At 47.7% G+C, this 12,968-nt stretch overlaps 1 protein-coding gene and 1 pseudogene across 1 annotated transcript in view; both read right to left on the bottom strand.

The window, feature by feature from the left end:
- Cdh13 (cadherin 13) overlaps positions 1-12,968 on the bottom strand; it is a 1,006,804-nt gene that overhangs the window by 25,151 nt on the left and 968,685 nt on the right. Inside the window, exon 11 of the mRNA XM_028752897.1 lies at positions 11,206-11,348. Within this exon, the coding sequence (XP_028608730.1) occupies positions 11,206-11,348 (143 nt within the window). The remainder of the gene's footprint in view (positions 1-11,205; positions 11,349-12,968) is intronic.
- On the bottom strand, positions 559-1,138 carry LOC114608818 (annotated as a pseudogene).

The following is a 12,968-nucleotide window of genomic DNA, read 5'->3' as shown; positions in this document are numbered from 1 at the left end:
GATCTACACTGAACACGCAGCACATGGATCTACACTGAACACGCAGCACATGGATCTACACTGAACACGCAGCACATGGTGCTCTTCTTTTGTTTGTTTTCTGAGACAGGGTTTCTCTGTGCAGCCCTGGCTGTCCTGGACTTGGTTTGTAAGACCAGGCTAGCCTCAAACTCAAAGAGATCTATCAACGTCTGTCTCCAGAGTGCTGGAGGCATGCACCACCACGCCCAACCCACGGTGCTTTTTACTTTTTTATTTTTATTTTTGTGGGAATACTACCTTATTTATTCAGGGTACGATACTTTGATTGGGCCTGAACACGCTCAAGATAAAAGGAATGTAAGATTTATACTGAAAATTCAAGTGCTTAAGAATTTCCCTCTTAACCATTTTCACATGTATTAAAAAAAAAGTGTCAAAATTGATGGTTGGCATAACTTCAAAAGGGAGCTCTTTTTCTACTGAAAATGATGTCCAGCTCGCACAAGTGATGGTCCTGCAGGAGACAAGATGCATCTGGTTTTCCTCTAGGCTCCTGGGGTCATCAGCCTCCCCAAGTTACAACTGAGTTGCTCTTTCCAGGCTTTCTGCAGCATCCTTGAGTTTTCCCACTAAGTCCTGCAGCTGTTCCATGTACCAACTAAACTGAATGTCTGGGTAGGATTGGGAATCACTGTTCTCTATATTTAAGGTCACCAGATATCCAGGTCAGTACATCTTCTGAAGTTGGCTGGTCTGTATCTGACATTCCAAGTGCCAAGAAACATCAGTTATATGAGGGAGCGATCTGCCTATGCTTCCCAGTAGGATTTCTAGAGAATTCTTATTATTCTGACACTCAGTGCAAAACAGTTCTATTCCCTCTCAGTCCAGTTTACAGTCTTCTAAATCAGTGCTTAGAGTAGACTAGTCAACTTGGTGCTTCCCTGCATCCAGTATGTAAGTTGCAGCTGCTGCATGACAATGCTTTAAAACCACTGGGTTGATAGGTTTCAAGTCTGGGTGATCTAGCATGGTCTCCTTCGCCTGGGCATCCAGCAAGCTCTGGAAAGCTGCCTGGAGAAGAAGCGTTGGAGTCAAAGGAACCGGGATCCGCCAGTGTCCGGATGTCTGTCTGCACATACTCGGAGAGCTCCATTCCCATGATGCTTTGTAAATGCAATCTTTCACTCAGTGCTGTCTTTGGGGGCTCATTCTGTTTGTGTGAGTAGGTGTGGGTCATTCATTCACTTACTGTTTCTATACACTCTTCTGTGTGAACGAGAAACATGTTTTCCTACTTTACTAGATGTGTGGGGAAATCCTCTAGCTTCAGGGATGTGTGTGTCACATGTGTACATATGTGTTGTGTGTATGTGTGTATGCATGTATGTGCACATGCTACAGTGGCCTGTAGGTCAGAGGAGGACTGTGAGTTGCTTCTCTCCTTCCACCACTTGGGTTCTGGTACAGAACTTGGGTCCGGCTTGGCAGCAAGCACCTCTGCCCACTGAGCCATTTCCGTAGCACTGATCTATCTTTCTTTCTGGTCAGTATTTTGTGTCTTTTTTTTTCTTTCTCAAAAAATCTTTGATTACATGGATTTACTCACACATTTTTATAAATGATATTTTATTCTACTTTCGTGTTTAGAGTTAATTCCTGTCTGTGGCTTAAGCAGGTGAGGGGATGTGTTCAGCACAGACCGTGTTTTCTCACTCCATGGCTGTCTTTATTGTCCATGTTATAATCAGGGACCCAGTATTTGTGGCTGATCTGATTTGAGTCTGGGATGTTCCCCATGGCTCCCATGTTGGCACATCTGGTCTATGGCTGTATGTGCCTTGGGAGACGGTGCAGACTCTGGGACATGGGGCCTATTGGGTTGAAATACGTCACTAAGACCTTTGAAGGCCATGCCGCTTCAGGCTGGGGCCTGCATTTCTGGTTTCCTGAGCTGTGCTGTGTGAAGAAGCTGTTGTGACATGGTTCTGACAGGATGGGGAAGCCACACCACCTGCCATGCCTCCTCCACCATGTTGGGCCGCATGCTCTGAACCCTCGAGTCCACAGAAGCTTCTCCTCCCTTAAACTGCTTCTGCCAGGCAATCCGGTGAAAGCAATGCAAAAGTCACACAATGCTCTGTGTTTGTGACTGCACTGGATGTTATCTCATGAGTCAGTTTATTTCTTTGTGCAAATATCACACAGTTTCAATCTCTATCATTCACCAATAGGTCTGGAGGCACATAGCACAAAGCTTCCAATTTATCCTCAGGGTCACCTTGGCGACTTTTGGCTCCTTGTGGAGCCATACATACTCTGCAGTCAGATTATATCGATTTTGCCACCTCCCAGGGACTGGGATTTTGTTCAGCACCATGTCTCAGTCCTTAGGTCAGTCTGGAAATAACTGATGTTTCAAAAGCCCCAAATCATCCAGTCCATAAACATGGTATACCTCCCCACTCATGTAGATGGAAGGCTGGGCCTCCGAATCCTGTCCAGGGTAGCTGCATCTCCCAGCAAGCCGCTGCTCAGCTGCTCTGGATGCCAGGTGGCAGCAAGCAAAACGCAGACTCCATAGCTACACTGTTCTCAGAGACCAGCACAACCCCTTCTTAGGGGAAAAAAATACTTAACTCTCCCAGGGTCTGCTTTCCTTAGTACTTGAGTCTGTGGGCACCTCACATCTTTACCACTAGGTGGCGCTCTGCATCCAGTTTTGTGCCAACTTCTAGGATTAGGTGGGGGAGGAGGGCGTTGGGGAGAGAGAGAGGAGGGGGGCTGTCCATTGCTTAGTAAGTACCCACCCCCAACCCCCGTAAACCCTTCTAACCCATCACGATGGATGTGAATGTGACATTCTTTGGGTCATCGTGTACTTCCAGCCTGGCAGCAGATGTTAACGGTGCAGCTTTACCCACAAGGCCACACCACAGTTGGCTTCACAAAAAGCTCTTAGGTTTTTAATTGTAGCTTCAGCGTGCACAGAGAAATCGGACGGACATCTTTCTTTATGTCTATATCTCGCTTGGCTTTCTGTGACCACTGAGTCTCTTTAAAATTCCATTTCCCACCAGGCATGGTGTGGCACACACCTGTAATCAGGAGGCAGAGGGAGGTGGATTTACATAGTGAGTTCTAGGCCAGCCAGGTCTACATAGTGACACCCTGTCTCAAGAAATAAAAATACTACCTTCCAACACTTTCCTGTGCTCTGATGACTTGGTTAAATTCACTAACAGTCTCCGTGAATAAAAGTTTTATTTCTTTTAATTCCCAAGCCTGATAATCTGCTTCCACCCCCCACCCCCACCCCCGTTGCTCTGAAGATGACAGGTCTCAGGGAAACGATGTTAGGATTTCACTGTTTAGCAAGTTGTTGGCTGAAACAGCAGCAATGCCTGGGAGCTCAAACCAGATTAAGGACATTTCCTAGTTTGCTAAATACACAGGTATGATAAGTAGACATTTAAATCATCAATCAGTATGTAACCCCCGCCCCCCTCCTTCCTTCCATCCTCTCTTTTTCTCTATGTGCCTTCCCTACTCCATACCCGGGTGTAATACCTATGGAAGCCAGAAGAGGGCGTTGGATTTCCCTAGAGCTGGAATTACAGGCGGGTGCGAGCCACCTTACCCCGGTGCTGCCAACCAATCTGGGGTCCTCGGTAAGGTCACCAAGAGCTCGTAACTGCTGAGCCGTCTTCCTGGCCCCTCAAATGTAACCATCTGTAATGCCGGTGTTAGGGTGATGTTTATCATTTCTGTTGGGCTCATTACTATTTTTAGGATTTTAAAATGTATGCTTGTGAGATTTGTTTGTGATTTTAATTTTTTAAAAAAGATTTTGCCATGTTTTAGATTAGACACGATCTTGTAAAAACAGTTGCTAAGCGTCCCTTCCTTCTCCTCTCTGAAAGAGTTTCTGTGAGATTGGTATTCCTCCGTCTCTAATGTTTGGAAACACGAAGCTGCCATCTGTGCCCGTAGCTTGCTTAGTTTGGAAGGATTTCAACGAAGAATTTTTTTCATAAATATTGGGGTATTTAAGATTATTTGATTTCTTCTTAGGCCATTTAGATGTTTAAATGACTTACTTTTATTTGTGTTGTACAAGTGGGAAAGCCTCGCTCTCCGGCTACCATGCCCTCTCATCATGACTGCTCATGTGTCCTGAGCCCAAGCGATCCCTTCTCCCTTCAGTGGCTCGTGTAAGGCATTTGATCACAGAAGTGAGACACGTAGCCAAGGCTGTTTTCAGTTTTGCATGCCGCGGGAAGGGGAAGCAGAACCTTGCGAATGCTGGGCCGGGCCTTCGAGGTCGAGTTCTGTTTCGTTCCCAGACCGCTTTGGACATTTTCTCCACGATCTATCTTCATTGGTTTGGATGTGCCCTCAGATGTGTTTCAGGCTCATCCTGGGGTTTGATGACCTTCATGTCCTCCATCTGTCTGGGAAAGTGCCTGATCTTCAACAGCTGCCCGGCGTGACATCACTTCCTGTCCTGTGACTCCAGTTTGGATTAGTAGTGTCCCAAAAGGTGTTTGAACACCTGGTCTCCAGATGGTGGCGCTGTTTCGGGAGGTTGTTGAACCTTTCAAAGGTGGAGTCTAGCTAGAGGAAGTGAGTCTTGGGGGAGGGCCGTGTCCTAGGGGTTCCAGCCTGTTTCCATGCGTTTCCTACAGCCGCGCCGCCCTTGCCCTGATGGACCACACCCTCTCAGACAAATTCCCCACTAAGTTGCTTCTTGTCAGGCTTGTGCTGAGCATGATTAGAGAATTAATGAGTACACCCCACTAACGTCTCATGTGCCCCAATTCTTCACTCTCTCTGTGCTTCGTGTTGGGCGTTTTTTGGGTCACACATCGCAAATCCTGGTTCTGCCGTTAAATCTACGCCAGGAAGGACGGAGCTCTGGAGGGATACATCTCAGTTCTGCAACAGCCTCTTGAATATTTATTGCAGGTCCCGAGCTTCGGATGAGAGTCCTTTCTTTCCGTCCAGTCCTTGAACATGCCCTCTCAAATATCGGGATCCTCACAAGTCGGCTTCTCCCTTTGACTACCAGTTACAAGTTCATCCTTCTCTGCAGGCCTGGTGATGTTATAGACCGTGGTTCTCAGCCTTCTTAGTGCTGTGGCCCTGTAATACAGCTCTTCACGTTATGGTGACCCCCGAACCATAAAGTTGTTGATGTTGCTACTTTGTAACTGTAATCTCATGGATCATAATGTATCTGTGTTTTCTGATGGTCTTAGGTGACTCCCTGTGAAAGGGTTGTTTGACCCCCTAAAGGGATCTTGACCCACTGGTTGAGAACTGCTGTTTTAGATTATGAGTTGAAGATTATATACTATAGGAGTGAATTGATTGTTTCCTGCTGTGAACTTTTCCCAGACAGGTTGAGGTCCTGCCTCCTCTGCAGGGTTGTGTGTGGAGCTGAGTGGTGAGGCCAGGCTTCAAATATAAAACGGTCAAATCTGGCGCGCCTCTGGTGTGATTCATGGCCTCAGGCTGCTCAGCTCCTGAAGGCTGCAGGAGACACAGCTCCTCTGGACCTGGAAGAGCAGCCCATCTCAATAGTCATCTCAGCTTCCTGGCACCTTCAGGTAAATGAGAACTTAGTTGGGTTCCTCTACTTGGTCTCTTATTTCTTGTGAGACTGCAGGAGGTTCGAACTGTCATTTGAAAGTCCCCTGGGATGCTGGCTGGAGAGACTGCTCAGTGGTTAAGAGAGTCTGCTGCTCTCTTGAAGAGAGGGTGTGGTCCCTGGTGTGGTTTTGTTCATGGTACCCACATCGGGAGTCTAGTTTCAGGGAATCTAACACCCACTTTTGGCCTCTGTGGGTGTGATGGTTTGATGCTCTGCCCAGGGAGTGGCACTATTCGAAGGTGTGGCCTTGTTGGAGTAGGTGTGTCACTGTGGGTGTGGGCTCTAAGACCCTCATCCTAGCTGCCTGGAAGCCAGGCTTCCACTAGCAGCCTTCAGATGAAGATGTAGAACTCTCAGCTCCTCCTGCACCATGCCTGCCTGGATGTTGCCATGTTCCCACTTTGATGATAATGGACTGAACCTCTGAACCTGTATGCCAGCCCCAATTAAATGTTGTCCTTATAAGAGTTGCCTTGGTCATGGTGTCTGCTCACAGCAGTAAAACCCTGACTAAGACAGTGGGCATCTGTACATATGTGCATGTCCACATTCAGTCCTGAGTGGGTACACTTACATGAAAGATTTAAAATATGCAGAAAAGGAAGTCCATAATGGAAAAGCCTCTCAAGTTTGCAATGTGCCCCTCCCCCCTGTGTCTCCACCTGACTCTCACAAGTGTTTCTGTTTTTTCCCCCTCTCTCCTTGAGGAGGGGGAATGGAGAGAGAGGATGGGGTGTGGGAGGGGGAAGAAGGGACGGATGACTGCCTCTAACACAGAATCAGATGCACAAGGCTTTCACTGTCTTAGGACCAGCTCCTCTCTCTCGCTGTGTCTGTAACTCTGATGATTTTACATTAAAGGTTGTGGGTATTGCTGGAACTTTCTAGGTTTGCAGCTACCTCCAACCTGGCACTTCTCGAAGCCCAGCATTTTACCGCTGTGTTTGGGCACAAGTTCCAGAGTGACTGTCAGTCTGCAGAAAATCAACTTTGGGGAGATTTAGCTTTCCAGGCGTTAAATGACAAAAATCCTCACAGTCTTTCATCCTATCAAAGAGCCGACTTCATAGCAAATTAATAAACACAAGCCCTCGCTTTGGATAAAACTGAGACACCTGTTGTTGTGCCGGATAAATTGGTTTCCCCCAGATAAACCTAATACCAGAGATAAGTCTCCAGCAAGTGTCAAAGCAGCCTTGGCTCACAACTCCCTCTGAGGGACAAGGCCTTTGCTGGGTGTGTCCACTCTCTGGGGCTCTGTTCAGTATGGCCATCCCTCACAACAGTTCTGTGTGGTTACTAATCACAGCCCGTTTCCTGCTCACACCTCTGGGGACATTTCCATCCTCTGGCGACATCTGTGGCAGCAGGTTTTGAATTTCCTTGTCTGATGTTAGTGGTAAGAGAGTTAGGCAAGGGTCCACCCAGGCTGGCTTTTCTCGAGTGCAGGAGCATCAGCCTGGGCTCTGCTCTTTACATGAACCCGGCCCCGTGCAGGCGCAATTAATGCTGAGAAGCTTCGAGGGTCAGGAGGGCTTGGCTCTTTCCTCACAGCGATGTTCTAAGCAGGAATAAACCTCCTTGGTTTACTTAGAAACTGAGTCACAGAGTTCAACAGGCCCCACAGGCGCCCTCTGTGCACCACACCTTGAGAAAACAATGGAGACCACTCACTCCCACTTCGCAGAAACACGAGCTTTATAGGATGCCCTTAGAAACCAGACAGCTAGTGTGAACCACAGTAAAACTCAACCTCATGGAAAATTCCAGTAGTGTGAAGGATGGAAAAGCCAAAGGTAAGAAACCGATGCCCTAGAGGAATCTTTCTATCTTTTCATATGTGGTGCTGGAGATTGGATGCAGCACTGAGCTACACGTTCACACTGAAAAAATGCTGGTCTGGATAGTAAATTTTTAGAAATTACATTTGTATATGTGAGTGTACATGTCCATACACGTGCTTTCCTGTATGTGTATGTGTTTGTACCTGTATGTGTGCATGTGTCCATATATGGTTGTGCATGTGTGTTTGATTGTGCATGTGTGCATATATGGGTGTGCATGTATGTGTGTGAAGTCAGACAACTTGCAGAAAATTTTTTTTCCTTCTATTATGTGACCTGGGGTTGAACTCAGGGCCCTAGGCTTGGCAGCAAGCACGTTTACCCACTAAGTCATCTCCCCAGTCTCTGGATACTTTAAAAAAAAAAAAGGCCAGAAGTCAAAACATCTTTAAAATTAGTGTATAGCGTCAGGAGAGATGGTTCAGTGCTTAAGAACAATTGCTACTTTTGTAAAGGACCTGGGTTCAGTTCCCAGCACCCACATGGTAGCTTACAACTGTCCATAACTCTACTTCCAGGGGATCAGACACTTTCTTCTGACCTCTGCAGGAACTAGGCATGCATTTGGTGCACAGCTGTACATGTAGGCAAAACACTCAGACACATAAAATAAATAAATAAATCTGGAACAAAATTAATGTGTATTAATTTTGTATTAATTGCACAGAAATTCTTTGTATTAATTGCACAGAAAAATGGGTTTCATTGATGTTCAGATGTTTGCATTCAGTTCAGAGCCTGGTGTTGTGGTGTCACGGAGCTGTTCATCAATCACTGCCACCACTGTTCCTTCCTTTACTGCCGGCATTTCATGAGACATCGTGCAGTATTTATCTCAAAGCCAGATGGGACTAGTAAGCTCCCTGTCTGTTGAATGGAGTCATTCCTGATCTCTAGGCTGGGAGCCCTATGCCTCCTTTCTCTGTTTTAAGATTTATACCCTTTGTGCAGTTTGTTTAGTAGATTAGTACCCTGACTTCCTTCGTGTTCACATTCTTTTAAGATGTAATGAACGCTGCACTTTGATGGTTAGTTTGGACTGTCTACTTGACATGACCTCCAAGAGTCTCTTAATTGACTGTCTAGATTAGGTTGGTCTGTGGGCACATTTGTGATGGAGTGACTGTCTTGATTGTTCATTTTGTGGAGAGACTCAGCCCACTGTAGGCGGCACCATTCCCTAGGCAGGGTGCTGACCTGTGTAAGAGCGGAGAAAGCTAGCTAGCAAGCAGGTGGGTGTGCATGCATTTATTTCTTTCAGCTCTTGACAATTGATACAATGTGACTAACTGATTCAAATGCCTGCCACTGGGCCATTCCTGGCAGGTTGGACCGTAACCCGGGATTATAAACTGAATAAACCCTCATCCGACCAACCTTACATCTTAGCATTGAGAATTGTCTTTCTAAAACAGTTTGTTTTGGAAGTGAGTGAGTGACAGAATCCAGTCTAAGTTAGCATCCCAAAGCTGGCCACATGACCCCATGCACAGCGACCCCTCTCTCATCTTCACACACTTGTAGCCTGACTCATGACCCAACTCCCAGACTCTTCCTCTCCAGGGCTACTAGAATGTTCTACTTTACACCAGCCTACCTATCTTTAAGTTTTGCTATCCCCTCTTGTGATATTCTTTATCTCAGGATGGAGGAGGGGCTTTTCTGGGCTCCTGGTCAACAGAGTTCAACAGGCCCCACAGGTCATACGCTGGTCAGAACAGGTATGACCCTTAATGGGTCAGCCCGTTTACCTGACTAACTCATGAGCTCTCTAGACACAAGGACCTCTCTCTCAGCGTCTGCTCTGGTTCTTACTGTCTTGGTGTCTTGAGTGACTGTCCATGAGCTGGTTCAGTACAACAATTCTACCTCAAGAACTCAGGGTCTTCTGGCCACTTGAGATACTTTTAATTTATTTTTAGTGTACGTGTTTATGGATGGAGGCATGTGCATACCATGGCCCATGTGTGGAGGTCAGAGGACAACTTGCAGAAGCTGGTTTTCTTCTATCAGATGAGCCCCGGGGATAGAACTCAGGTTGTCAGGCTTGGTGGCAAGCACCTTTATCCACAGAGCCCTCTCCGCGCCTATCATCTGTGATGCTTTGAAGCTATGACCTTCCCAGAGCCATCCAAGTGACCTCTTCATAGGCATTTGCAGCAGAGGCAGCCTGGCCTCTCCTTTTCCAACTCCCTCCTTCTTTCCCTTACAGCTCTGACGTTGTAGGTGACACTCATGGGCTGACTTCACGCTGTCTGTTGTGTGCCACCGACGGCTCATTTGTACCATGTGTGTCCTCATGAAGCTGGGTTGGAGGTTCTTAATTCACACCCTGCTGCCGAGTACCATTAGGCATATATAAAAAGCCCATGAAGTCTTGACCTAGGAAGGCTCAATACCCAGTCTTTAACTTGGAACAGCTTCACTTTACAAAAATCAAAAAGAGATATGTTGTGTGTATTTGATAGAATAGACATTTTAGTTCGGCCTCAACCCTCATCCCTGCCCCTGAAATAGATCTTGAACTAGGGGCACTGATCCAGCCTGAACTGGTTTCAGGTATGTTCACAGTCAGGCAAATTGTATCCTCTGAGTGAACTTTTAGAGGAAACCCTCTATTTACTGCCTCCTGCGTTTGCACGATTGGCTGTGCATATAATTACGATCAGATGCACCATGGGAAAGGACATTGGCTGTTAATAAAGTCTCACATAATCCAAGCCTGCCATTCAAAGCAAAACTACTCATACCCACCCCTGAACTAACCCTCTCTCCTTCTGAACCCTCAAAAGGACAGCTGAAATGTAACCCGCTGCTCAGGCGTAGATATTACCCAGAGCCGGTGGCTCCCTCATATCCGGCCTGCACCTTTGCTTCTGAATAAAATCTCTGGCTGTTCTGTCATCTGCACACACTTCTTCAGATCTTAGAGCAAGACACCAAGAACTTGGAAACACACAGCCTGACAGAAACCTCAGTAACAGTTCACGGCAGACCCTGCCAGCTCTGTACTCGAGATCTCCATGACATTTCCAGAACCTGATCCTTTCTCATCTGCTTCGGTGACTGGTGCAAGCCACCATATGTCTCCTAAGGACTCTCTCTGTGTCTGCCATTGCCACACAGTCTGATCCCCCAAGAACAGGGAGTGCTTGAGGTGCCACACAGGCTGCTTGCACGCGTGTTTTAGGAGACAGGTTCTAGCTCACTCACTGCCGTGTCCCCAGCATCCAGCATGGAGTCTGGCATCAGATACTGAATTAGCTTTTGAAGAAGCAGAATTTTGTTATCATGCAGCAACCGGCTGGAAGGATCCTGTGTCTTTCCATGGAATTGTGTCAAGATGAAACAAATCCGTGGGGACAGTTTAGTTCCGGGGTCAGTGATATGCTCTCCCATTCCATCCCAGGACCTCCTATGCAGCTGAGACACAAGGCTGAGACAAACAGCGCTGGTGTGGCCCTTTAACCTGGGATCCATCCTTGAGAGAGTACTGTGAGCCCCAGCTCTGATTCCTGGATGGACATATTTACCTTTCCACAAAGACCGAGATTCCCTGGCTTGGGAATGTCACTGACCTGATACATATTTGAGTAGCAATGTTTTCTCTGTTCCCACTCGCTTCCTTCTCTTCAGGAACGCCCCACACCCGATTCAGAAGAAACACACAAACACACCAGAGAGTGACACATGAACCCTGATCATCCTTCCCAAGTGACTTACCGCTGTCGATGGCCAGGAACAGGGCAGTGTACACACTGTTGTGGACGAATGGGGACTCCCGGTCCAACACAGCTGTGGTGTCAACGGTTCCATTGATGGGATTGATACTCAGCCAGCCTGCTGGGTCCTTGTAAACAGAGTACCTGAGGGGGGAAATATCCCAAACGTCAGATTGCATCCAAGTTAGAGGGAAGAGGTGTGCACTGAGCATAGAGCCCTGGCTCCTTGGCTCAGCGCCAGGCCATGCTTAACCCCCAAACCTTTCTGTTCCAGTTCCTCATTTGTTAGGTTTCTCTGATCATGCCCTGTGCTGTACAGGTGACAGGAAAGCCTCCTTTCCTGCTAGCGACGACCTCACTCGGGGGGTTGGGTGGGCTCTTAGGATCTGCCTGGCATTCATGGAGGCCAAAGTCACAGTCGTTCTCCTCAGCCACAGCCCAGGCTCTTTTCTGTCACACCCTGGTGTGCACTTCCTGTAGAGCAGGTGGGGGATGAGCCATATTGAAGGGACAGACAGGACAGACTGACACTTAGATCAGTCATTGCCTCGGAATAAGGGTATCCCCAGTGACCTCACAGAAGTTGTCACACCTGAACCAAGGCAGGAGTGAGCAGAAGTGGCAGGAAAGGAGGGGACACACAAATGGAGGGGGCAAGCAGAGGAGGGAAACCTGGTCAGAGGCGGTCACTAGGATGCCATTTTAGAGAGGACCAGAGCATGTTTACAGACACCCTCTGTCCCTGATCCTGAAACTGCTGCAGAGACAGGGCTTGCATGCTTTGGTGGCAGATGGGTGGGGTGGGGGATAGCTCAGTTGATAATGTGTTTTTTGACCTTGATTCCCAGAATCCTTGGAAAAAACTGAGCCAGAGTGGCGACATGTGTTTGTAATCCCAGCTCTAGGGACACAGAGACAGGAGGATCCATGGGACTCAAAAGCCAGCCAGCCTAGCCTAATCTGAGACCCTGGACAGTGGGACACAATGTCTTAAAGAAGAAGGTGAACAGTATCTGAGGAACAGAGCCCAAGGTGGATCTCTGGTCTTGACTCTCCTGTGATAGCATCCTGGTATAGCACTCAAATAATAATGACCATATATAGGAGAGCAGCCTCCTGTATCACAACAAGACCTTACATGCACAATTGTACCGACATAGTGTCTGCCAGCCTGCACACCAAGCTGGCAGGCCCAGAGATACCATCAGGTCCCTTCACTGATAAGGAAACCAAGGCGTGGTCTAGAGGACATGTGTCTTCTGTGCCAAGCCCAGCAGGGCAAAGCCCTGCTGTGAGTTGGGGATAGCTAATGGCTGGGTCTGTGCATCTGAAGAAGCCCCTATGAGTCTCAGGCTCCATGCAGGGCACCCGAGAGTGCTGTAGCTTTTAGGCCACTGTGCATTTTTGCATGTGATGTTCTGTAACTATCCTGTACTGCAGAGCCCTGGGAACAAGGCTCTCACAGTGTTGGCCATGTTAGGAGGGATGGAGAGACGGCTCCAGACTATTGCAGTTCTCACACACCCCGGTTGTCTCAACGATCACTTCAGAGTTCCTTAAAAGACTTACCCTGGAGAACACATTGCCTTCAACACCAGCCTTTCATCCAATGGCGATTCACACCCTGGTTTGCCAAAACTCTACTCTCCCACTCCACAGCTTTTCTCAGAAACCCCATGTGACATCTTTGTGGTACTAATCACCGACACAGATTCTTGCTGGCTGTGGCTGGCTGTGGCTGGCTGTGGCTGGCTGTGGCTGGCT

This window comes from Grammomys surdaster, unplaced genomic scaffold, assembly GCF_004785775.1.
Source record: "Grammomys surdaster isolate TR1022 unplaced genomic scaffold, NIH_TR_1.0 128, whole genome shotgun sequence".
In the NCBI taxonomy this organism is placed as follows: domain Eukaryota; kingdom Metazoa; phylum Chordata; class Mammalia; order Rodentia; family Muridae; genus Grammomys; species Grammomys surdaster.
This window is presented reverse-complemented; position numbering and strand designations above follow the sequence as displayed.